This window comes from Sebastes fasciatus, chromosome 17 (genome assembly GCF_043250625.1).
Source record: "Sebastes fasciatus isolate fSebFas1 chromosome 17, fSebFas1.pri, whole genome shotgun sequence".
In the NCBI taxonomy this organism is placed as follows: domain Eukaryota; kingdom Metazoa; phylum Chordata; class Actinopteri; order Perciformes; family Sebastidae; genus Sebastes; species Sebastes fasciatus.
The window spans coordinates 25,798,114-25,825,724 of record NC_133811.1 but is presented as its reverse complement, the minus strand read 5'-3'; the positions used below and the strand labels follow the sequence as shown (position 1 = coordinate 25,825,724).

Here is a 27,611-nt window from a genome sequence, read left to right as displayed (position 1 = left end):
GTTATGCAAATGTGTTACTTGGTGACATCACCACATTACGGAAGAAAAAGCGAGGCGTTTCAAGCAGTTCAGGAGCAGTGTTTCTGTCGGGGAGTGTAACTCCCTTTGGTGTGGACTTTGTAACTTTGCAGACCTTTTACATGCACAAAAAAAACGATATAACACAGAAAGAAATTGCGATTCAATGAAAAAACATTCTATTTTGAGAAATCCCACAGATGGTTCACATCTGGATGTAATATATATTTGCATTACGTGACCTGAGAATATATTCCAAATTATTTTCTAGAATGTTTTTTATGTATTTATTTGTTTTTTTTGTATAATTGATTATTGTGAAAGTCCCGAGACTTTTAATCAGAATTAATCAAGAAGTTCAAATTTACTGGTTGATGGAAAAATTGCTAAAAGCATCTCTAATCATATCATGACTGTACTGTATGTACACAGGTAGAGGAGCAGTGGCTTTAGATGTGTAGCCTTGAACACTGATCAACTACCGAGCTCTAACCTTTTGTCTTGAAGGAGAAGTTGCAGTGGACACAGTGGTACGGCCGGACGTCGGAGTGGGTGCGGATGTGTTTGCGTAGCATGCTCGGCTTCTTGCAGCGGATCCCACATTCCTCACAGATGTATTTACCGCGTCCACGCCCACGAACGTAAATATACTCTTCATTAGATTTGTATCTGTGGGGTTGCAATAGAAACACGAGGGACACATAAGAAGCCAAACACATAAAAACAAATACGATTTCTAATTGTATTTTGATATATAATGAATGAATCGTTTTCAATCATACCCGCCATCGAATATTTTGACCCGTCTCGGTTCGGTTTTAGACGCCACCTCCTTGTCTGACTCGTGGCTGGCCTGAGATTCTGGTAGCACTTTACTTCTGCTTTCAACTGATATAGACTTCTGGGTAATTGGCAGCTGTAGAAAGAAGAAGTGATTGATGTATTTATTGATTTGATTTAAGAAACAAGGCGGCAATATAAGAGAAACGTTGCATTAGTTCTTACCCTGGGCATGACGTCTTTCAGCTTGCTCGAGTAAGACAGGATGTCCGATTTCCCGCTCGTTTTTATGGCCGAGGTGTAGTGTATTTTCTTGGAGGTCTGCTTGGAGTCAAACAGAGACATGACCACCTTGGTGGGCAACCCGAGAAGGTTATGGTTGTTGGGGCTGACAGTCCAAACGGCATAGGCTGAAGTCTTCAGGTCGGTCTGTGGAACATGAAGAGGTTTCCTCTTCATTAAGAAACACCATGTGAAAGTAGTGGTGGTCTTCAGGCTGGGGAAAGACAGCCGATGACTGTCTTTTGTGTTAACCACAGACACAGAAGTGGTCAGTTTCACCTGACCACCGTGGAAACTTGAGGGCCGAATGGGAGATTTGGCAGGAGTCCATCTCTGATCCTCAGCTTTCTCTTGGGGCTTCAAAGTGTTATTAGCCGGCATGCAGGTGCCCTGGCTACCCGGTGTAGTATTAAGGGCAGGGCATGCCTCCTCATGAATAACAGTGTTTGTGCCTTTATTAAGCCCAGCACTGTCGGGTGACATAGGCTTAACATCATCAGTAGCCTGCGAGTCCTTCTCCCCGTCTGTTTTAACCTGCGGCAGAGGCGGGGCCTCAGTTTCAATGGGACTGTCCACCGGTTCAGTTGTGCAAACCTGCCTGACAAGTGTTAGCTTCCGCTGTCGAGTGACCTCTGACATCTTGGAATTAAGATAATTGACGGACCTGCCGTCAGTTAGACAGGCCACACCGTGCTCGTCCTTAGCCCGCTTTTGGTGCTTTTCCATGTAGATGTCCAAGCTGTTGGCAGGTGAGAGCATTCGTTTACTTGAGGCAGTGGGTTCCTGCTGCGGGCATAGAGTCACTGATGCCAGTTTCTGTGTGCAATGTAAAGACCCAAGAGAAGCTGCGTGTTCCCCAGTGTGGTTATGAGTGCTAACTGTGTGAGTTGGAGTCCTATCCTTCTTGGTGTGAGCGTGAGTATCACTCTCTAAACTGTGAGCGGACGAGAGGCTATTTTTATTGGACACGTTGGGACCTGGGTGCATCTGCTCATGAGTTATGAGGATCTGCGGCAATGGTATAGCACCTGTTTGGGCCAGATCAAATGAATCCCTTTGATGTTCACCTGACAAAACAACAGTCTGTGTCTTAATCTCAGAGGCCTTTTGATTGGTTTGACCAACATATACATTTTGGAGCACATCTGACGATTTTGAAATGCTCAAAATTGAATTGGCAATAGGTATTGTTAAAACTGGCAAGGCTATCTGAGTTCCCTGTGTGCTGGAGAATGAAAACGTTTGGCTTGCTCTCAGAGCGGGACACTGCAATTGGTATTTGGGCACAAAACACTTCCTTTCTTCAGAGTCGGCTGGCTTGTTTTGGACGTTCTCGCGGCAAACTAAGATCTGGCTCAGTGGTTCGTGCATCTTTTGGCATATTTGAACCCTTGATGTTTGATGCCAAGGGTGTGGAAGGCCATGGACTTGAGGCTGCTGAGTTGAGCTACCCAAATGAATGCTTTGCACCATTTGCTCGTTCGTTTGCAAGGGTGCTTCTCCAGTATGCAGGATAAAAGGCTGAGCCATGGGGCGCCTATTGGCAATGTGAATCTGCTGGGGTCTATTCTGAGTTAAAGAGCTAACATTTGTAATGGGAGGTTTATCTAGAGGTATGACAGCTTTGCGAACGGGTTGCTGACTCTCGGGGCTAATCTTTAAAGACATTTGGCGAACTAATGGCCCCCGCCTCCTTTCAATAAGTGGCACCTGGGAGACTTGTCCACTTTTTGGCTGGCCAGCAGGTGACAGAGATCTGCTGGGAGACACATTGCCACAGTCAAAGGACTTGCTACGGTAGTCACATGAAATCTCCACAGAGGGTTGAGTACAAGTGATCTGTTCGGATGCGGCACGCCTCATCATTCCAGGCACACCGAGGGTGTTGAAGGCTGTTGGCAAGCCTTGAGGCTCTGGAACTTTGCTGACGCACTCCCCTCTTGAAGGACTCTCTGACCTGGATGGCTCATCTCTGTCAAAAGAGGCTGAGACGCTGGAACAACGGGAAAGACTACTCTCCCTGCTGAGGCTTCGCGAGAGGCTGGACTCGAGACTGGATTCACCCGAGGAGTGGTCCATTTGAGCGAGACGAATTCTTTTCTTTTTTGGCGGAAGTTTCTCTGCTGGTAACTTTGACAAACTCTCACTTCTCTGAGGCCAGTTGAACTGATCTGCAGGCTTATCTGCTGGCTCAGTGGTTTGCGTTTCATGTTCTCTGTCGGGCTCCTCTGTGACCAGAATCTCAGGAACTTGGATGTTATTTTGACGAACAAGACGAGACTGATGGACAGGAGTAGAGTTTTCGCCAATTGCTGCTACTGCGCCATCGGTGCATTGTTCTTTCCTTTGATTTCCATAGTCTGGATTCTTGGGCATGGACATTTTTTCATGGTAGCTGTCAGCTGACACATTTGATATTACATCTGTTTTGAGTTTGTTGAGGGGATCCTTCTCCAAAATATCAACAGGAGAGGCCCTGTCAATAGATTCTGTCTCAAATGAGTTAGGTCTACTGAGGGAGTTGGTGTGTCTAATGACTGAAGTACCACTGCCTTGCCTTTGCAATTCTCCTTTAGGAGAGGCGCTGATCTGGGTCTCTCGTATTGGTGATAGTCTGGAATCTGAAGGGTTAATACCTCTTGCTACGAGCTGAATCTGAGGTAGCTTTGACTGGTTGTTTTTGGGCTGTATGTCTACAATAACAGCATGCTGAGAAAAAGCCCGACTTGCAAGAGCTGTTGGGAGCTCAAAACTAACTGAACAAGGTGGGATGGTGTCAGTAGGAGATTGATCATCTTCATCTCCGACACTTTTCATTTTCCTTCTCTTCCTAATTGATGTCTGTTGATCAAGTATTCCAGAGCCAGTAGTGGATCTAGGGACTATGGGCTGCATTACGTTAACGTGAAAAACATCTTGATCAGTTTCTTTAACTGTGATTGGCTTGTTTTTTGGACCGTGAAGCTCAGAGCAATAGAATTTCTTGTGAGTTTCAAAATTCTCTAACTTTCTGTACCGATTGCGACACGTTCCACACTCGTACATTGAGCCTTTGTTCTGCTGAGGCTTTCTGTTTCTGTCCTCAAAAGATCTGCTTCTTTGCATCACCTCTGCGGAACTGCATTGACCGTGATAGCCCTCGTCCATGGAGCGAACAGTAGGGAGGCCGTGCCCCTCACTTGTAGAAATGTCCTCCACTGCTGCCTGTCTGACTAAGGTACGAGAATGTATTGCTGGATTTGGGGTTGATGGGGCTGATGAAAATACATCATCATTAAACGAACTAATTTTGTCATCAAATGACTGGCAAATTCGCAGAGGGTGGGGGAGGGGGGCAACGTTAAGGGGAAGAGCAGAGTGTCCTGGTGTAGTAGGCATAGAGTTACTTCTTGTTATTGGCAAACAATCCATTGGTGGGTATTGAGAAGGTACAGAGAGAAGAAATACTGGCTTTGATTTATCTGTAGGAGTGAATGGGGACTTGGGGATGTCTGAGCTGGAACTTGACCTTCTTCCCATTGGTTTAAGATCAAACTGAAAAGAGTCTTTAAATATGTATGATTTAGGGGAGTCTATGCTACCTCTCCGTGAGAGAGATGTCCTCCTGGGCTTTACACTGTCCAGCTGCTTGTTGTCAACTACTGCCTCATTATCAGATATCAACTTTGAAATCCGTTCCTCCAGAGAGAGTGCTTTGGCTTCTAACGGCGGACGCATCTGTCCTTCTGCGGCTCGTGGCTTTTGCTCAGTTGCTACATGCATTACTGTGGCAACCACAGGAGGGACATTGGGAAGGGTATTCTTGGCAATGTCAATGTCCACTGGTGGAGTTATCTTAAAAAATGGGCTGGGTGGACTCATCGCCTGGTCAGCACTTTCAGAGCGTGAGAAGTAGCCAGAATCTGTGCTTCCCAAACTGCGAGGGCTTAGTAGACACTTCATCTGCTGCTGTTGGGAAAAGTCTGTTGCTTGTTGCCTCTGAAGCTGAGCGTGTCCACCCAACAGTGGAGACTTGCACTGTTGGTCTTCATCTTCACTCACAGCATCTAGTGAAGGATTTGTACCATCCACCTCTTTAAGAGACGACAAGACCGTGATGCCTGATCTCATATTGGCGGTCTGGAACTCTCGTTGCCGTTGCGCGGCCGCTTGCTCCGGTGCCGCACACGTGACTCTCGGGCTATCAGCTCTCAGAGGGGAGACGTTAACTGGGTATACAACAACTTTTGGAAGCGCAGCTGTCACTTTGGGCTCATGCGCCCTCTGACCTGGGGCTGGTTTGATTGACTCAAACACAGCTGAGCAGTCCGCCTCCCCGTGGCTTGCTTGGGTCGTACCTACACTCTGTAAACTGTTTTCGGACAAAGCTGCCACGCTGCTCTGCGACGAGTCGGGGTCCAAGTCTGCGGTGCTACCATCCTCGTCACTGTCCCCACTGTCCTCCGCCTCTGAATGTATCCCTAGGGCTTTGTCAGATTCTTGAGAGAGTGAGCCGCCTCCGGATTCAGAGCGCGCAATGAGACCCAGTTTTATAGCATGAGCGTGCGATTTCTTATGCTTGTACAAGTTGCTCTTGGTTTTGAACGAGAAGCCACAAGTAACACAGGGGTATGGTCTTTCTCCTGTGTGAGACCTGATGTGTTTGAGCAGCACGCTGGGTTTTGCACACGCCCTACTGCAGTATTCACAAACGTACTTTCCGGGCTTCTTGGGCTTTTGGTCCTTGGAAACCTGATCAGCGCCAAAATTCATTACGGTGGTCATCTGAACTTGGTTGCTGCCGGGTGTGACCGGGACCTGAATGGTGCTGGGAACACTTGCAGAGAGGGACTGGCATGTGTGCACGACTGGCGGTTGGCTTTGTGGCAAAGCGTTGGGGCCTGAGGGAACGGGTGCGTGGGTTATAGCTGATGGTCCAGTATTAAAGCTCATGTGCAAGCTGGGCTTTTCTGGATTTGAAGCAACAGGCATAAAGTGTGGTGTAGCAAGCGGAGAGGACTGCATGGGGGTACCCTGTGTAGATGTCTGCACATTTCCCTGTAACGATGCTGCAATGCCAATGAAGTTGCCTTGCTTGTCGATATAATAAGTCTGCATATGGGAGGGTTGGTTCTGGAGACCAACATTGACAGCGGGCATTGTTAATTCACCACTAGGTTGAGCGTTAAGGGTGGAAGCTTGTTTTCCAATGGCGGTGACCTGCAAGGAGTTATTCCTCTCAGCCAGTGTACTAAAGTCAGGCTCCATGGCCTTAAGTAGAACATCAAGTGGAGCGCTGCTCTGGAAAGGATCTCCTTCAAAGCTGGGGTCTCTGCTCTGACTGTCTTTGGGCTGAGACACTTGAATCAACGAGCCCTCCTCACCATCAGGGGGCTCAACTGACGGCGGCCTAGAAGACGTTTCTTCCTGCTTCAGCCTTTCAGCGTCGGTGGAAGGTGACCCCTTGTGAGGGGATGCTGCAACTGGTTGGGCATATTGCGGGTCTCTTTTCCCACCAGGTGATGCTGAAGGATTGTGGGAAGGGCTGTTGGAGGAGGAGCAGCAAGAAGAAGAAGGTGTAGTTTCCTTGGACGACGCTCCGCGGAGCGCAGTTTCAGGTGTTTTCAACTGAAGGGGCTTCTTCACCGGAGATTTGGGGATTTTCTCCAGCCGATTCTCTGCGACAACCTTTTTCCTCTTCAGGCCTTTTATGTTGTCTGCATTTCTCCGACTGCTTTCAGATATCCCTGTGGAGAAAGAGACAGAACAAAAGACAGTTGGTACAACAACACCATTTTTCTCTAAACGTTTCCCAACACTCTACCATACGGGCAGACTGAGCTCTCCTCTGAGGAAATACATTATATTTCATGTGAATTGTTGAAATGTCCTTATTGGCTTATGAAACTAATAGCACTTAATTAAAAACTAGAGATTATTTTAGCATATTTAATTTAGCGATCAGAATTTTTAGACATTTTGTAATTTGGTTTAAAAATAGTGGCTATTTCCAAATTAATAAAATAGTGGATAAGAGAAAGCCCACCAAAGCTACGGCACTTGGTCCAGTATTTATTTTTTTGACTAGTCATTTATATAACTTTCATTTAAACAGGGTGATTTTCATTAAGTTAAGCATGTGGATGGAAACAGTGGGTACAGTTTATCTCCCCAATAATCAATAAACAACATTCGATTTTATCTGACATCCATTGATGAGCACCAGCTGATCAATTACTAAGCCTAATTACTATACTTGTCATTTATTAGTCACAGCTGATTCAGACATATTTCTTTCATAGACCAAAAAAAACAAACAAGTATTATTGCAATTATAACAGTATTTTAAATAATAATTATATGTAGTTCCTCCTAATTAGACTACCTTTATTTTACTCTTCACTATTGTGAAAATTTGTATTTGTATAATATAAGCTGGTGACGATTAGAGTTTTACACGGCTGAACTGTTAGACTGAATCAAAACTAATATTCTTGTTTGAATTGTGTTGTTATCGAGCCATACTGGAAACCAGCAATTTAATGCTGATGCCTATAAGCATCAGTGCAATGCAATTTCATAATTGATGTTTACCATTCACAGCTGTTGTACGAGACAAAATATTGTACTCAACAGATATTAAAGTGTTGTAATTTAAAGGGTTGTCTTGAAGTGGGGTTGTATGAGGTACTTATCCATAGTAGGTGTATGACTTACATGTGTGCGTGCCGGCAGTTTGGAGAAACAGCAGAGTAAATCAATACAGTGCTGTGGACGGCAGCAAAACACATTTTTAGCCACCTAAAAAAAAATCAGTTTAAGTGTACGCTATATTTAGGATATTTTACCTGCTTTATCTCGCCCTTTCCTTCTCCTTTCTGACAGAGAACTGAACTGAAAGTGACATTTATCTATGCTCTCTCCAAAGCCAGCCGGCACAGATGACAAAAACAGTATAAATAAGTTTCACTTTCAGTTCAGTTTGAATTTAATATAGCATACAATTAAACGGATCTTTTATTTTTTAGGTGAGCCTTTCTTTTAGGTGGCTAAAATAATGTATTTTCTGCCGTCCCCGTCCACAGCACTGTAGTGCTTTGCGCCGGTGCCGGTGCTCCTGTCTGTTCCTCCATCATCCGCTGTAGGTAATACACCTACTATGGATAAGTACCTCATACAAACCCACTTCTTCTTTCCCTTTAAACATAAAGAGCATAACTTTCTGATCACCTTTACTCTGTATTTTCATTGTTTTTATCAATATCTTCATTAGTTGAAATTGGATGGGGATAGATTTTACAATTTAGAGTCCTCACCCTTACTTTTATTTATCCGCTGTGTGACTAATACCACCGAGGCCCACGCTTCATTACATAAGACCGTCGACGTACAGAGGCTTGGCTGATCAGAAAACTCAAGTGCTTTCAAAACTGCATTCCGATAATAAAGCAGCACTGTTTTTAAAAAGGGCGCAGCCTTACCATGGTCGAGTTGGCCCTGCAATAGTGATTCAGGCGTGTGTTTTTAAGGACATGTTGCATAAGATTAGCAGTGCCCTGTCACAGTTTCCTGGCCTGTGTAGGTATTTCCCAAGATGAGGTCAGGGTTCCTTCAAGGTCTCTAGTATAATTAGATAGAGGAACGCCTTGTCTTTACATAAGTTAATCCCTTCTCCACACAAACACCGGCCGTTTTTAAAGCGGCACACAACCGATGTGACACGCTCTCAAAGCAAACCCTGTGATTGTTAATAACTCGCCTTTAACACAGAAACACATTTGTATCGACGGCTGAAGGACATGAGAAAAGGTCTACTAAACTAGGACGAGTCTGTAAAAGAGATTCCATGACTTCACTGCAACTTTTCCATCGTGACAAAGAAGTACTTCATAAACAAACAACGTTAGTCATCGTCTGTCTTTAACTTTTAGTGTGAGAAAGAAATGTTTAGGCTGTCGTCGGATGAACATTTAATTAATCCAATCAGTAAATTCTGTCTGTTCCGATATCATTTCCTCGTCTCTATAACTATTCAATAATGAAGCTTGTGATGTTTAATGTAAAATAAAGACTGAATGATGAAGTGTGAAGGAGTTCACATCCTGGCGAGGTCAGACTTGTTTGTGTATATTTGGCACCCAGACTTAAGGAAGACTGTACTGTTAGATCTTATTGACCTGTAAATGATTATATCATAATATTATATTATATGCATTTTTTTTAAATTTTATTTTATTAAAAAAATATATTATATTAATATTATTTATTTATTTTTCTTATTTTTTGTTTTTTAATTTTGTCCTTTTTTTTTTTAAATAATCACTTACCCTGTTTTGTTGTATTGTTGTTTTTTGATGTGCTGTTCTATACCCCTACTTAATAAGTCACAAGTGCAATTAGTATCTAAATGCTGATTATGTTTGACGGAGGGATTAACATCTGACCGGCAGGCACGGACATCAGTACCTGCTGTACCTTGAGAGGGGGATTGAGATATTCTTATTTGTGCTCCTTCTATTTAGCGTCTCCGGCCAATCTCAATTACAGCGGATGATTCAATCAAAGCTCGCATGTCCTGCAAATAAGCCGGGTGTGTTTTTTTAAAAGGACAATGCTGCAGTGACGAGTTAAGCTCAGCTTAAACAGAGACCACAAAGCTGCTTCGGCTCAAACAAACTGGCTTTTCTATTTGGATGTACTGTAGTTACATAATAACCCACTTAACAGAAGAAAACGCTCCTCATGTGTGTGTCATAATGGCATCGCTGCAGTGTTACTGCAATACAGTGTTCTCTATATGCAAAGAGAAAATTTATAAAATAAAAAGACAGAGGTGGAAGAAGTACTCAGATCTTTTACTTAAGTAAACATAGCAGTACTGCAGTGTAAAAATACTCTGGTACAAGTAAAAGTCCTGCATTCAAAACCTTACTTAAGTCAAATAATTCAATAATGTTGCAAATGTCCCCGCTGTGGGACTAATAAAGGATCATCTCATCTTATCTTAACATGACTGAAATTGAAACGTGTTTCTGTTTATCACTATGAAACAGGTTTGAAGTATTTAGGTTGAAATGTTTTAGAATACAAATAGTTCCTATAGCATCTAAGAGTACAAATGGTAGTAAGCATTATGTTTAATCTGTGTTACGATGAAGAGGAGGTCCTTGGAATATTTTTCCCTGGCTCCAAAAAGTTTGAGAACCCCTGGTTTATTTTATTTGATATGGATCTCACAGTAGCATTAAAATTGTAATTGTAATTTATGCAGAAGCACCAGATACACTGTGTTTAGTGTTTGTAGCAAAACGCTAATTTACACTAACACCTGTACAATGGAGGCTTTTTTTAAATAGTTAAAATAGAAAAAAAAGATACAAAATACATACACAAAAATATCAAATACAGATGTGTCTACGGTGGTATTAGGCGTGCAAACAATGTTGTTTCTCTTTTTAGCCATAATTTAATATCTATCCATTTCTTAATCTATATTTTGTATTAATAATCTGAATCTGAAAAGTAACTAAAGTTTTCAAATGATTGTAGTGGAGTATAAAGTTTATTTGCCTCCAACTTGCAGACGAGTAGAAGTATGAAGTAGCATCAAATGGAAATACTCAAGTACAATAAAATATACAGTACTTGAGTAGATGTACTTAGTTACATTCCACCACTGATAGAAACATTTTCCGAATAAGATTGTTTTCTTTGAAGCTAAAATATTTTGACTGCAGTGCAATGATTTAACCTTCTGCAGAATAAAAACACAAGAACACATTCAGACCAAATATATTAAAAACAAAGTTTGTGCCTTCACAAACCTATAAAACCCTGCTATTGTAAAAATATTCACTCATGAATGTAAAAGACAAATAAAACTTTATATATTGCAAATAGTTTTACTGAAGAAGAACAAATAATAAGGCTCCTGCAGAGATCCAGATGCTGCTCATCAACTAGATACCAAATATTATTAACTCCACTTACATGTAAATACAGCATTCTTTAAAGGACAATATAAATGAATCAATAATGGCTTTAATTAAATTACAAATAAATAAAGGAGATTTTGTTTTGTGCTTTTAGTGAAAAATCTAATTTCATTCTTTAATGCTATAAAAACAAATTCAAAAGAAAAAGAGAAATCATTTCTTCTTAAAAAAACAACAAACAACTTTTAATTTAAAGTCTTGATAACTCATCTCTTACCTTTCTGTGAGCCTTTGGGGTCTTTGAGCTCTTTCTGTGCCTCTTCGATTTTATCTGTAAGCAAAGAACAGAAACCATTTTCAGCACAGATGCAGGCAGACTCTCGCTGCACGGCGACGGCGGTGCAGAACGTTCAACTAATGATACTGGGGATTCTTCCCACACAGCTGCAGCAGGACGAAGGTCTTTTCAAATGAAAAACAGATATTCTTCCATAGCTGAGAGAGAGAGAGAGAGAGAGAGAGCACTATTCCATTATGGAAACTACTGTAATTATGAAGGGGGGGAGCCCTGTGTGCACACACACACACACACACACACACACAATAACACAACCATGCAAGCACACCCACTTATAGAAATAACAGCGTGAGTATACATACAGGTTAAGTTTGCAAACAAGTCACTATGGTGGGTTCAATCTCATTATCACAGATCACTCACCCACAGATCAGTTTGCATATTAAATACCATTCACACCCCTCGGGGAAGTTTTATACGTCACAATCATCACCCACAATGCAGCAGGTGAAGAACCTGTTTCTGTGTGAACCGTATGGATGTGTGGGAGGTGGCTCAGTATTAACGTTGTGTTACTGTAATCAATATTAATTAGATGCGCTGGCTCAATGTGGCGTGAATGAGTTTATACACACAGAGGAGCAGAGGCTTCCTTCAGGGTCTCTACCACAGGCTGTGGGAGTGTGTGTGCGTCATGAATGTGCACATGCATGTCCGAGCTCATTAGCTTTAATTCTACTGGGAGACACTAGAGGTGAATAGGGTAAAAAGAAAACAACTAATAGATTTCGCCATGAAACTTCCCCAGTTGATGACTTACGTTAAGATAATTATTTTTTGTATTACAAGTTTTTTTTTACAAATGTATGTTTAAATATGCAAATGAGTCATTATCTTATTAAATATGCACTAATTTGTATACATTTCCAGAACAGACATGTGAACATTGGATAAAGCTTTATTAAAAATTATTGTTATACTTTGTTGACATATTAGTCAAAGGTTTTTACTGAGTGGATTTTTTTTTTTTTATCACTCCATAAATCTGAAAATTCAGCCATAAAATATCAATTTTCGCCATGTTTTTAGGAATAAAATGTTGTATAATTAAGGCTATGAATGATGTATGAACAATCAATATGTCAGTAAAAACCTTCAGAATATAGATAAGAATGAAACTAGAAAGTTTGGTGTATGTAAGTGCTGCTGATTTGGAGATTTCTGTTTCAGTCTGAGAAAAAAAACGAATTTTGAGAAAATGGCCTTTTATTGTTGACACTACAGGTGAATGGGGTAAAAATATTAAATAATAGATATCGCCATGAAACTTCCCCGGTTGATTACTGACGTTAAGACAATTATTTTTTGTATTACAAGTTTTGAAATATTATGTTTAAATATGCAAATGAAACATTATCTAAGGCTAACTTTTGGTGAATTTAGGAGAAATCTACAGACCGGATAGACAAAGTAGTAAAATAAAAACATAAATGAATTGACCAGTGCATGAAAAAAAAATGTTTTTGCCAGGTGTGTCTGTCTACCCTTAAAAATCTTTCTAGTTTAAACAACAGGCAAAAATGTGAACAATACAAATACCCAGATTATTAAAACTATATTTACAGTGCAAACTCCGGTTTGCTTTTCCTTATTACTTTGAGGAAATCTGGTGCACCAACAGAATCTTTTTCGGATTTTCTCCCTATTTTTCTCTTCACTTTTTTATTATGTGAAACGTATTCTGAGCTGTGAGCTCACCACAAGACGGTTTGGTTTGCTGCAAACTGCAGTTAATGAGTTTGCTCAGAAAACAGCAACATGTGGATGTGCAAAGGCTATAAAATCTACGTGAAAATTAGTTTAGACGCGTCAGGCAAAATAATGTTTTTCATGCACTGGTCAATTTTGAGATTTTGAGCTATTTTGCTTCCCTAACACGTCGTCTTTCAGACTAGTGGAAAGAAAACACATTTTTGCGTTTTCTATTTGCATCTGTAGAGTTCTCCTAAATTCACCAAAAGCATTAGATAATGTTTCATTTGCATATTTAAATATCAAATTTCAGAAAACTTGTAATACAAAAAAACATTGTCTTAATATAAGTAATCAACAGGGGGAAGTGGATGGATGGATAGGTGGATATATATATAAACTATAGATAGATAGATAGATTTAGGATAGAAAGGTTACAGAGGGGTTGTTCATAATGTATATCATTCATAGCCTGATTTATACAACATTTTATTCCCTAAAAACACGGCGTAAATTCATATTTTTTATGGCTTTTGAGAGTATTTTCAGATTAAACTCTAATATGTTTACAAAATAAAACAAGGATTTTGAACTCGACTTCATCCAATGTCCACATTTCTGTTCTGGAGATTTATGCAAATTAGTGCATATTTAATAAGATATTGCCTCATTTGCATATTTAAACATACAGTTTCAGAAAACTTGTAATACAAAAAAACCTTGTCTTAATGTAAGTAATCAAGTGGGGAAGTTTCATGCCGATATTTATTAGTAAACATTTTTACCCTATTCACCTGCAGGGTCTCCCCTTAAACCAATCTGCTTTCTTTGTGTAAATCTCCATGTTGGAAACTAGATGGGAAAAATAAAGCGTCTGTAGTTTCCGTGCCCTGCACATGACATTACAGTGCAAGGCGAGTCCTCGAGGACCAATGCTAACAGATTTGTCCTAGATTGCACAAACGTTAATGGAGGGTGAAAGAGGATGTTCTTCTGTGGTTCCCAAAAATCACAGCGCCGATGCCGGGAATACTCGGAGGAGGGGGTGGAACACGAGCGGGCCGTGGAAGAGGTCAGTAGATTATGTCATCATATGTGTGTGTGTTACTATAGTCACACCCTTCTCCATCTCCCTCTGTATCCCAGGCACACGCCACACATTACATAATGCGTCCCCACCCCTCCCTGCGCTGCCGTGGAGCAAAACAAAGGCACCCTGCCAGCGGAAACACAGCAACCGAGGCTCATGAGGAGAGGGCAGAGTGTTTGTTTATGTCTCAGGCAGAAAGGTATGTCTATTTGCATATAAATGACCACGTGAACGCCCTCCTACGACAGGAATCAGTTCAGGTTGTGTTTTCCTGGCAGCGACTCAGAGAGGATCCCGCAGCTTCCCTCGTGGTTACCGCCGCGTCTCAACCTCACAGCTTCCTCAAGCAAATGCCTGTTAATGCAAAACCAATTTGAGATAATAAATGCTTATTTTAGTGGTTTGGAGGTGGATTTTTTTTGCGAGCATATGCTTCATTGTTTGCACAGCTTGATACATATGTCTTGTATTAGACCGCACTGGCAAACCGAGGCGTAAGTGATTACTGCCCAACAAAAATCGTATTAGTGGTTGTGTATGGTAGGAGACCAGAGTGTAAGCTATTATGGATCGGATCGCGTTTCTTACATAACAAGCCACAAAGAAGACCCCTCACGCTGAATGACACCCATGAAGCGGAGCTCTGGAGCATGGAAAAGAACAGGAAACACCCACATCAGTGGAAAGGGACAAGGCAGCGCAAGGACAAAAAAATATTCCATGCACAGTGCCCTCGTTATTAAGACAGCAGGGAATGATTATAGGCTCGCTCATATTTCCCTCATTACGGCTGTTGGGTTTGCCGAGGTGGTCCGGGTGACATTACACTACATATTTCACTTGGAGGCTGTCATCATGCCATCTGAAATCTGTGTAATTGTCCTGCAACCGCAGGAAAAAACAATAGGAGGAATGGACACCAGTGTTGCGTGTCGCCGGCGATGAAAACCAGAACACAATGATGGAAACATGACCGGGAGACTCGAGGGAAAAAACACAAAAGAAGGACCCACTTATAACTAAACTGTTTACAAGTGTGGTCTTAAACAAAACAGAACAAATACTGTACTTTACATACTGCAGACAAGTTATTCCTTTTTTCGTTAAAGCTCCTTCCGACCAATAAATGACACACAAATTACCAAGAATCTGCAAAGCACATTGAACCACTCGCATCAGGGGTTCAGTAGGCTGTGAGCTAAAAGCATCCAACAGTAGAGTATGAGTCAATACACTTAAACATGTGGCTCTGATATTACATCTTACTTTAATCCAGGGCTGTCAGAGTTAACCCGATAATAGCATGTCAATGCAAATTCGTTTTAATGCCACTAATTTCTTTAACCCTCTAACGCAATTGATCTTTCTGAGGTTTTAAAGCTGAAAATACCGGCATCATATGAACTACCTCAGGAATCCATCGATACCAACCATGTCATACTAGCTCGTCGCTAAGGAGGCTGAATAACGCTCCAAACTTGCGCTAAACTTTAGCGAGGAAAAACTGGCATGGCCATTTTCAAAGGGGTCCCTTGACCTCTGACCTCAAGATATGTGAATGTAAATGGGTTCTCTGGGTACCCACGAGTCTCCCCTTTACAGACATGCCCACTTTATGATAATCACATGCAGTTTTCAAGTCAAGTCAGCACACTGACACACTGACAGCTGTTGTTGCCTGTTGGGCTTGAATTTGCCATGTTATGATTTGAGCATATTTTTATGCTAAATGCAGTACCTGTGAGGGTTTCTGGATAATATCTGTCATTGTTTTGTGTTAATCGATTTCCAATAATAAATATATACATGCATTTGCAGAAAGCAAGCATACTTGTCCACTCCCATGTTGATAAGAGTATTAAATACTTAACAAATCTCCCTTTAAGGTACATTTTGAACAAATAAAAAATGTGCAATTAATTTGCGATTAATCGCAATTAAATATTTTAATTGATTGACAGCCCTAGCGGAAGGACAACCACTGTCGTCATGGCGGCCACAGCTAATGCATGAGCTAATGCAAAACTCGAAGAGTAAAGTAGTTGTAAGATGGACCTCAGAAATGGAGGGCCAACTTAATTTGTGGCAACAACACAAGCGTTTATACATGACTTTATCCATCCATCCATCCATCCATCCATCCATCCATCCATCCATCCATCCATCCATCCATCCATCCATCCATCCATCCATCCATCCATCCATCCATCCATCCATCCATCCATCGCTAATTCTTCCTGCCCATCATCAGCCATGTTTGTTTACAGTAAAGTCACGTTTGAACGCGAGAGATTTTGCAGGATTTTTTTCTGTTAAATTTAACGTAACATGTCGTTATGTGTGGGGTCTCGCATTTTCATAATCTGTCAAGATCTGAAAAATCTATTTAAGGGGTTAAGGTAGGCTGTGAGCAAAAAGCATCGGAAGCATCTGACTGTCTTTCAGTAGAATATGAGTCAATACACTTAAACATATGGTTGTGATACTACATCTTAGAGATTCATCAACACCTGACCCGTCTTGTTTAGTCATCTTTCCCTCCTCTATCTACCACCTGACCCCTCTAATGACTCTCCTTCTGTAGCGTCCTACAAAGACTCGAGATCTTTGATCTGTGCAACGTGACATCTGAGAATACGCGAGGAGTGGGCGGGTACACGTCAATTAAGCAGGAGTTTGTGGGCGAGGGGAGTCGGTCTCCTCTCTGGTCGCTGTCATGACAACCACGAATCTTTAATGCCCCTCCGCCCCTCCGTCTTCCATGCGTGCATCTCCCAGCCCACTCCTCTCCCTGCACAGTCGAGGACGACTAGGAAATGGGATTATTTGCGCCCCCGAGTGCCAAACGTGACGTCGCTGCGTAGGAAACGTGCATGCTTTTTGAATCCCCAACGCCCACCCGATGTGAATTTACAACCCGTCGGCTGTGGTCGCTCAGTGGGAGGGGAAGCCCATCTCCAACTCCATTAAGGCGTCTGACTGACAATTATCGGTGGAGACGTAGCCGCGGATACAAACGCATGCTAATGAGCTGGAGCGCCAACTCGCCTCTGGAAAGTGGACTTAATAAACCAAACTTCTGCGTGGAACTAGACCCCTGGCTGTCTAATGAATAACAATATTACATTACAGCAAAGTGGCAACTTCAACCCACATGGAGCAGCAGCAGCAGCACAACTGCATCTCCTTGGCACCGGATCCCCCCTGAGAGCCCCCTTCTGCCTGTTGGCCGACAAATAACCACCAGGCTCCACACACCCTCCTCCTCCCCCTCGCTGCCAGCCTGTAACACATTCATATTTTGCTCGACAGCCTGCCCTGCTGGGCCTCAACATGCCAAATGGCGGCCGTCAACGGCAGTCCATATGCACGACGTTCACGTGTCTCAGATGGCCCCGACGGCCCGGCTTCAGCTCTCCTTGATACCATCAAAGATATATGTTTGAGGAGGGGGGGGAGTTGTTTTTCTAAAACAGCATCTGTGAGGGTTGAGGTGTCATCAGTATGCGTGACACTACACCAGTATACCAGCAACAAGCGCCTGAACAATGCCAGTAGACCACAGTGTGTGAGCAGATGGGCGTCCACCAGCGATCGTGATGTAAACGCTGCAGCGGATCGCTTTATCTCACCATATTTAATGCTTTAGGACAGACTGCATTGGAAGTGTTAAAGGTTGAAGCTGTGCGCCTGTTAGTGTGGAGCAAGCTGTCGATATAACACACGAGCATGCAGTGATAGCAGGTTGATGTCTGGGTGCACTGCCAGCTGGATGTGGACCGCACGGCGTAGCAAACCAAACAACTGCTGTGGTGCTCGGAGAGGAAGAGGAGGAAGAGATGCCTCGGCAGGCTGAAGATGACGAGATGGGAGGCGGCAGCTGCCCTCTTCTTCCCCGTCACTGAGCGGGAGGGAGATGGAGATTATGTAACTGGAGCAACTTCACCAGCCTGATGTACAACGTCCCGGCAGTGTGCAAACACACACGCATCAAACTCCCCCCTCGCAGTGGCTGATGCATTCTTACAACCATCACGAACAAAGACTTTTTTCAGAAAACAAAAACAGACGGAAACCTAAATGTAGAGCTGAGATGATAAGTCCATTAATCAGCAACTATTTTGGTATTTCATCAATTGTTTAAGTCGTTCTCCAAGAAAAAATAACAGATATTCCCCGGTTCCAGCTTCTGGATTTACAGCTTTTGTTTGTCTTATGTGATAGACTGTTGGTCGGATAAAAATGATCTTGAGGGTGATTTTTGCTCGTGACATTGTACAGCCCAGCAGATTAATCAATAATGACTTTAATAGTTAATTGCAGCCCTCTAACCCGTTAATACATTTTAAATTCATCTGCAACAATTCTGACTTTAGGATGGATTATTTAAAGGTACAGTGTGGAGGATTTGGCGGCATCTCCGTGTGGTTGCAGATTGCAACCAACTGAGTACCGCTCACTCCTCCCTTTCTACGACTGCGGTGCCACCGAGAGCAAAACTGTGGTGACGCCGTTTACCTCTCTCAGAGGAAGTCAGACGGCGGCTGGAGGTACGCGGTTTTACACTCTGCGGGCGGCTCACGTTACCGCAGTTTCGCAAGCGTGTTCGAGAACAACGGTGGCCTTCAGGCAACGTAAAAAAGTGAAAGGCTCTCGCTAGAGCCAGTGTTTGGTTTGTCCGTTCTGGGCTACTGTAGAAACATGGCAGAGCAACATGGCGGAGTCTATGTAGATATGAAGGGCTCATTCTAAGCTAACGAAAACACAACCACATTCTCAGTTTCAGGTAATTATACACTAATGAAAACATATTTATGAATATTATATTCCATTTCTCCTACACATTGGTACTTTAAGTAATTTTTCAAGGAAAGAATTCAATGCTTTATTTTGTCTTATATAATGTCAGGGCCGGCTCGAGCCCTTTTGATGCCCTCGGCAAAATTCTGATTTGGATTCAATTCAATGTATTAATTACTGTAGTATTATAGTGTTCCAACCATATTTCCTTTTCGTTGACTGTGCATCCACATCAGTATCACTCACACACAATGCTTATGACAATAACTCTATTATTAAACAAGGACGTCTCCTCCTGTAAAAGTCACAACACCAGCTGGGAGATGCATGAACTCTGCAGACCTCCCCGTCACCTTTAAAGGGAAGTGTGTTGATCTTATCTCGGCTTTTTCTTCCTGTGGCCTGTGGAGGAGACGCAGCATTTCTGCAGCCCTCAGCAGCTGACCTGTGCAATAAGCGGCCATAAGGGTTACTGTCAGCATCTGACACATTCTTTATCTTCGCGGACACGCCCGTACGAAGAGACGGCCTTGAGGGAGACCAACCGCTCTGAAAGCAGAGCCGAGACCGAGAGACTCACATGAGTGCTACAGGAAGTGCTCTCGCCGACAGACGATGATGCAGAGAAGAGGAATCCCCCCCCCCTCCCTCCCTCCTCGCCATACCGAGAGTGTCCCATTACCCTGCAGTCCATCATCATCAGCTGGCTTAGAGGGGAGCACAAAGTGACTTCCCTCCCTCTCCCTCCTCACATTAGCCGGACTGAGAGCCGGACTGACTCGCTCCATCAAATGTAATCGACACAAAAGGACGGAGATAGAGAAGATGAAAGATGGAGACGGAGGCAGATGGAGCCTCAAGACAACTAAAATATGCTCATAGTAGTGCTTAAACAAGGACATTTTGATAATCGATTAATTGTTTAACTCTGTGTTCATGCTATATCGTTCAGATCATTATGTACGAGCAAAATCGAATATGAAGTGGTTGTAGCTGGAGTCACTTTTTAAGCTATTGAAATGGAGTGACTACAAGGCTGGGGAAGTCTGAATGACATATCAATGAAGCATTATCGTCTTATCAGGGAAAAACTAAATATTTGCTGGTTCCATTTTCTCAAATGTGGAAGCTTTCTGGTTTTCTCGGTTTCAAGTTGTTGTAAATTGAATATCTTGGGAGTTTAGGATGAACCTGTCCAGGGTGTAACCCTGCCCTCACCCAACGTCAGCTGGGATAGGCTCCAAATGAATAATGAAAAATACCTTTCATAATGTCTTTAAGTCCAAAATAAGGGATGCATTGATCGGATCGGATATTTGATTCAAATAGCTGGATCTGATATCGGTGACAATGGGGCCGATCTATTCAATTCAATTCTATGTTTATATACTATATGCATTATAAACTGTAATATTAATTCTTGTTTAAGTTTTGACCAATTTATTGCTGCATTAAAAAGGTTTACATTTGTAATTTCTGTTAATTTTAAAGTTTTTTTTTCCAAAGTTGCTGGTGTACTATTTATCATTTTAATAACAAATACAATTAAATTAATTTATTAATTTGTTACATTTTGTTTTACAAAGTTAAGAAAGCGATGTTTAAGTCCATCCTGATGTTGCTTTACACAGAAATGAATGATCCCAGTCACTTCCACACAGTGAGGCATACAGCTAATTAATTAAACACTGGTATCGGAGCGGTGCTCGGTATCGATACCAAAGCCAAGGTATCGCTATCGGTATCGGGACTGAAAAAGTCGGATCAGTGCATCACTAATTCGGAGCAGAATCAAACATTTTAAAGTGATATAAGAGCAACAAGGAGAGCAGGAAGAGGATTAAGGTGGGAGGCAGCAGTCGAGCCTCCTCTGTGCATGTTGAATGGAAATGATGGAGCCAGGGCAGATACCAGTTAAAAAAAAATAATAGAGCCTTAACTAGAGCTTTGGGCGGACAACCTTTTAATAATGTATGTTTATAAAAAGATGAAGAGATGCCAATCTTGTACACAAACACACAAGATGAACAAGCAGAAATATGGACTTATTCGAGTTACCTGTCCCATTTTCTATAATAATAATAAAAAGAAGAAAAAGAATTAGAGGATATGTTTGGAGGCAAAGTCATTACTCCTTCCCTCTTAATAATTTGTGATGAAGCTGCAAACACCCAGTAAACAAATGAAATATTGATCACACACAGACCAAGACAGTGGTTTGGTATCTGTACAGTACTGCTGCCCCCGCAGGAAACTGTAGGTGGAAGAAGCAGCAGACTGGAGGCCACTGATTATTGGGACTGCGTGGGCACCCTTGTGAAAAATTGATATAACGAGAACTCTACTGGGTGGGTAGAGAAGTGTGTGTGTGTGTGTGTGTGTGTGTGTGTGTGTAGGGGGGTTTAATGGTGCGGGCGGGGATGAACGTGAATGTGAATTATACCTCTTCCATCTTTTTCAGACCACACACATTTCACTTTCCCCCCCAAAAAAAACTGCCTGCACTGAAATAGACAAGAAAGAGCCAGACTCCAAACACAATACAGAGGAGCAGCGCCAAGAAACACTAAATAATGATTTCCTTCCCTCGCAGTCACAAATCACGGAAAGGTGTGAAGCCTGTAAAGCCGGTTTTATTTAGGATGTAGTAAAAAGAAACCACGAGCTGCCCTGAAGAGAATCTGCAACATGCAATTACAGTCATTATCGATTTAGTCTTTTTTCCAATTAATGAATCAACCTGGGGGGTCTTGAGATCATTAACAAGATATTCAAGCAGACACAAAATTCTGATCTTAAAATTGAAACTTGATTTCTAGCCTTTTAAAAATGATTCAAACAAAGCAAGGGGAGAAAAAAATATCATTCTTAAAGTTAAACTTGTCAGAAATGGTCAAAATATGCAACCGATTATGAGGGATAACGAGCCAAAAACGTTGGGAAACACTGATTTAGAATAATTTAAAAAGTAAAAAAAACAAAAAACACAAGTTTTCCTAGAATCCAAGGCAACATCTTCAAATTGTTATCTGACTAAACAGTCGAAAAACCCAAAGATATTCAGTTAACTATCATATAAAACAGAGGAAAGCAGTATTCATATCCTTAACTTAAAGGAACAGTGTGTAGCATTTTGGGGGATCTATTGGCAGAAATGGAATATAATATTAATAAGTATGTTTTCCTTAGTGTATAATCCCCTGAAAATAAAAAACGTTGTGTTATCGTTAGCATATTGAACCGTTTTTATCCACATACGGAGCGGGCCGCCATGTTTCTACAGTAGCCCAGAACGTACAAAACTAACTCTAACTCTACAGAGGGACATTCACTCCTACATGCTTGGCACAGGGGAGAAGTTTCTGTCGGTTGCAATCTGCAACCGCACCACTAGATGCCGCCAAATCCTACGCACTGCACCTTTAAAGTAAAAGTACCAATACCACAAATAAGCAAAATACTCCATTCAAAGTAAAAGTTCTGCATTAAAAATAGTAAGAATTATCAGGAAGATGTACCTAAAGTATCAAAAGTAATATACGAATATGAAAATAATAAGAATATTATTACTATTAGAACATAATTGTGTGAGTAGCATTTTAATGTTTTCATTTCTAATTATTTGATATAGGGCTGTAACCAGTGAGTATTTTCATCCTGGATTAATCCGCCGACCGTTTCCTTGATCAATCCATCAATTGTTTGGTTTGAAAACATCAGAAAATAGTGAGAAATGCCCCCAAATTATCAAATTTACCGTAACTGAAGACAAAGAAAAGCAGCAAATTGTAACATTTGAGTAGCTGAAACTATCAGTTATGTAGTGGAGTAAAAGTATAAAGTAGAGGGACATTTTCTTATTGTTTTTTAAAAAGTTACTACTAATAATTTACACCTACTGCTCTATAATAAAAAGTCCTACCTGAACTTTTCGCTTTATATTCCTGTCTGCTGGAGCCCAACTGCTTCAGATAAGACGTGAAAACAGTCATTGAAATTCAGCAGCGAGTCCTCGACTGTACACAAACACCCACTTCTTTCTTTCTTCCTTTCTTTCTTTACGGAGGCTAAAAAAAAAAAAGTGGAAGTAAAACAAGCCGCACGTCAAACTTCATCCAGTCAGCGTCTCGAGTTCCCCCTCCGGGTTGTGAGGTTCTGTGACACAGAACTAACTGAGCTCAGCGACTGACGGCCGGTGTGTTGACGGGCCTCATGGGACACGAAGCATGTTTCATACGCTTCAGAGCGAAAAATACAAATTTTGCACACGTACAGTGAGCTCTGTGCGTCAGCAGAAGAAGAAGTGTTTATGTTTCTTTATTATTGTGACCTTATGAAACTTGCTCAATACTACTTTATTGTAAAAGGGAGTTTTGTTGTTTATTTAGCTCGGTTTAGAAATCAAATAAATACGAGATTAATTCTACAGCTCTATGACAACTGGGTATTTCCATTTGCTGAGGAAGACCGTGCAATATGATCAAAAGCTCCAGAACAGTTACTGTTAGGACCTTGAGCTGAGATTGTTTTCTTCTTTCCAAGGTCAAGAATTAATTTTCAATCTCCATTAAAGTGAATATATTTGGGGCATTTCCCCCTAAATGTTACACATTGTTCCTTTAATTGCTGAGAGTCACACAAAGGCAGCCAGTTAGCTTAGCTTAGCATAAAGACTGGAAACAGGTAGAAACAGCTAGCATGACTATCCAAAGGTAACAAAATCCGCCTATACCAGCATCTCTAAAGATCACTAATTAACAGGTTACATCTCGTTTGTTTGTTGGACTATGTCTCGGCCAGGAGCCGTTGCCAGGCAACCAGCAGAGACTCCAGGAAGTAACGAGTCCCAATCAAGAAATAGTCGGATACATTATGGTCATCCCAATTCTCCTTTTTACACGTTTTTTTTTTGTACGGATTAAAGAAACAGGATATATATAACATGGTAATTAGTGAGTTTTAGAGATGCTGATTTTGTTACCTCTGGACGGAGCAAGGTTAGCAGTTTCTACCCGTTTCCAGTCTTTATGCTAAGCTAAGTTAACCGGCTGCTGGCTGCAGCTTCATATTTATGCGACTCTCAACAATTAGAGGACCAGTGTGTAACATTTTGGGGGGATCTATTGGCAGAAATGGAATATAATATTAATACGTTTGTTTTCTTTAGTGTATAATCACCTGAAAATAAGAATCGTTGTGTTATTACCTTAGAATGAGCCGTTTATATCTACATACAGAGCGGGTCCTCTTCACGGAGCCGGCCGCCATGTTTCTACAGTAGCTCAGAACGGACAAACCAAACATATGACCATTTGCGTTTTTGCGTCGGCCGCTGTAGTTCTCCTACACGCTTGGCACACGGGAGAAATTTCAGCTGGTTGCAATCTGCAACCTCACCGCTACATGCTGCCAAAACCTACACACTGCACCTTTAAGTGAAGAAGTGTATTTCCCAAAATGTCAAACTATTCCTTAAAAAGAAGCAAACAATTGATAGAATCATTGAGAAAATGATTGGCAGATTAAACAACAATGAAAAGTAGTTTCAGGCCAGTTAATTGATAAACTCTTTGCCCGATGGTTGCCCTACTTGTATGCACAAAAAGCTAAGCACTCAACAGCTACTCCAACCACACAGTGTCTGAGAATGGAGAGATTAACTACAGAAATCAAACTTGAACACAAATTAAAGCCAGGACTTACACGTCAGTCTGTTTTCTACAGAGCAGCCTGGCGTCCCGCAGCTTCTGTCAAATCAAAACTGAAAGCAGCGCTGCCTTAACTTGGAAGAACTTGTCGGTTACCGTGGCACCACGGTTGAGTGACAGCTCACTGACTGCTTCCTGTCTGTCGCTCACTTCGACGAGAGCCCGTCTCGTTCAGTTTGACTACAGCGCAGGTGTTTTGCTGCGGACTTTTAGTAGAAGTCAAGATACACCACAAATACACCAAACTGCAGCTGCACACTCATCTGACCTCAATCTGACACCAACGTCCCATCAGCACGGAGCAAAGGGGCTACTTTATAACAGTGAATAATGCAGGATACGTCGCTGGTTCTGAGTGTTTCACAACAGTCTATAGGACAAAATGTTCACTTCTTACCCTGTTGATGTTTCATGGAACAAACACTCACAAGCTCCTTTTGTTCGCGAACAAAAGGCAACTGGAGAAAGAACAACAACTGCACACACACACACACACACACACACACACACACACACACACACACACACACACACACACACGCACATACACACACACACTCCAGTGTCAACACAAGCAGTCACAAGTCTGTGTTTCCGCCCAATCAGCTGTGGCTCTGCAGCGGTGCGAGGCGGTTTTCTCCGAATAAAGTGACGAGGAGGGGAATTCCTGTAAGGCCCAGGAAGAGAGGGGGGTGAGGGGGTGAGGGAGGGAGGGAGGGAGGGAGAGAGGGAAGGAGGAGGGGAGGGCCTGCCCAAACAGAGCAGGCCGGGTGACGTCACTTAAACCGGCTTTGGCACCCTCCAGGGGATCCTTCTCTCTCTCGCTCTCTGCGTTCCTCTTTCTGTTTGTGTCAGAGGGGGAGGAATTTAACGTGCCCTGCCAACTGCTGGTTGCCCAACAGCTCACTCACCGGGTGAGGAAGACGTCCAACTCTCATCCTACAGCTTCTCTTTCTATTCCTTCTGAACAATGACGTTGAATCTTAACAGTTGGATAGTTTTGTTTTGCTTTTAGTGTCTGATATGGCCGAGTCCTCTTAAAGATTCACCTTCAGACATGTTTTAATTGAATGTCTGGTCAGATTCATAATATATAATCTATATGTGTGTGTTTTGCTGTTTATCCATCACAGTATATATATTTATGTGCATACCTTTGTTCTTATATTTTAACTGCTGCACTATTTTATGTCTTTCACTTACGTGTTTTTTTTAATATTATTATTATTATTTTTATCATTATTATTATTATTATTATTATATATTTGCAGGAGCTCAAACATCCAAGTAACAATAAGCAAAATACATCTTTGACTGGAGTAAGACTAACTTTTCAATTGTAACATGCATTTTCCTTTCATTTCTTTGTTGCTTGTATTTTTTTCTTTTTTGATTAATAAAAGTTCAAGTTGATCTAAAGTTGATTTAAAGGTCCCATATTGTAAAAAGTAAGATTTTCATGTTATAAAGCAGGTTTAAGTGCTTTATAAATACTGTGAAAGTATTGAAGCACTCAATATACGGAGAAAATACACACAGCCCGTATTCAGAAATTGATCGTTTGAAACAAGCCGTTAGGATTTCTGTCCATTTGTGATGTCACAAATATACAATATTTAGACCATTACACGGTTTTAAACGTAAACATACTAAATGTGTCCCAGTTTATTCCTGGTTGCAGTGTATGTGAATGACATCAGCTGACAGGAAGTAAACATGGACCCAAACTGCCAGGCAACGCAATTCCGTTGAAATGGACTAAAACGGAGCATTTCTGACAGAAGGTAAATACAGGTATATTAAAGGAGAGAGTATGAGCAAAATAAAGTTTTTTTTTAACATTACAGAATGTAAACATGTTCTAGTAGAAACACAAAATACAAGTATGAACCTGAAAATGAGCACGATATGGGACCTTTAATGTAAAGCATTTATGATGTCCTATAGAGTTTCCCATGTCGGGCTTTAAAAGCAACAAACCACTACTGTTCTTTATCTTAACGGAGGAAATCCGTAAAAAAAAAAACTGAGACGCCCAGCAGCAATATTGTTCTTCTTTTAACTCCAACAAAAAAAGAAAGAAAGAAAAACATTTAAGACTGTGTGTGGGCGCAAAACCAAGAGTCTGGAAGTGAAAACTGTGCAATTTTTTAAAGTCAACATTAAATTGTGCCACTCGGTTGAAGCTGTGATAAACACTGAGTGACGGAGAGATGTTGACACTGACAGGCGGAGATAACGCTGCAGGGTTCTCAGTCAGACACTGCCTGCAGGTCACTGTGGTGGTCCATATTTAAAGGAGGGGATTCACCCGGCTCAGGGCAGACAGGCTGACAACAGACGAGCGTTATATAAACACGACTAGCCCGGCGCTAAATGACAGAAGCATCTCCCTGAGTGACGCTCGCCTGTATGTTTAACATCATTGTACTGGAAAAAAAGAGGAAGCTCCCTCTGCTTTATTTTTGGATTAGTCATTACGGGGAATTCTGAGGGTTTTACAGTTCGGCCGCAAAAGAGGTTCCGAAAATCAGATAAATATTTACCCAGACAACAAACGGCGTGACCGAGCAGTTTCTGCAGCGTCATTGCCGAGGTACACAAGATAAATACATCACCGGCAAAGGCTCCAGAATCAACATCATGCTCTGTAATTAGGCCGGCCAAAGCAACAGCGTGTGAGTTGGTGTTGGCGAAAAAATAAGCACTGAGTCACTGAGACGGCCTCTACTGTTCTTAAAAAATTACCTAAGGAGGGATCACTCTGCAAACACGGGCCCGGGAAGTGTTTGTGTTAGTGTGGAGAGCAGTGGAGGACACGCCGCCCCGTCCCTGTGGGAACATCGGAGTTAATGACAGCTGAGCTGGTGATAATGCAACAGAGCCTGAATGAAGTAATCCAGCTAGTAACCTCTAATACTCTGCCCTCTGTGTGTGCCGGGCATCCATTTGGGTTAAAGGTGTCTGCA

The 27,611-nt window shown here is 41.9% G+C and overlaps 1 protein-coding gene across 6 annotated transcripts in view; it reads right to left on the bottom strand.

Moving 5' to 3' along the window:
• The window catches only part of hivep1 (HIVEP zinc finger 1), a 72,793-nt gene that overhangs the window by 6,212 nt on the left and 38,970 nt on the right, over positions 1 to 27,611 (bottom strand). For 4 of the 6 annotated variants that reach the window (XM_074613507.1, XM_074613508.1, XM_074613510.1 and 1 more), the window contains 4 exons: positions 11,272 to 11,325; positions 1,024 to 6,806; positions 801 to 934; positions 512 to 687 (listed from right to left, as the gene is read on the bottom strand). In XM_074613507.1, the coding sequence (XP_074469608.1) occupies positions 512 to 687; positions 801 to 934; positions 1,024 to 6,806; positions 11,272 to 11,325 (6,147 nt within the window). Of the gene's footprint in view, positions 1 to 511; positions 688 to 800; positions 935 to 1,023; positions 6,807 to 11,271; positions 11,326 to 22,856; positions 22,950 to 24,637; positions 24,693 to 27,611 lie in introns of those variants that run through there. The other 2 variants (XM_074613512.1, XM_074613506.1) reach the window with 2 other exon arrangements.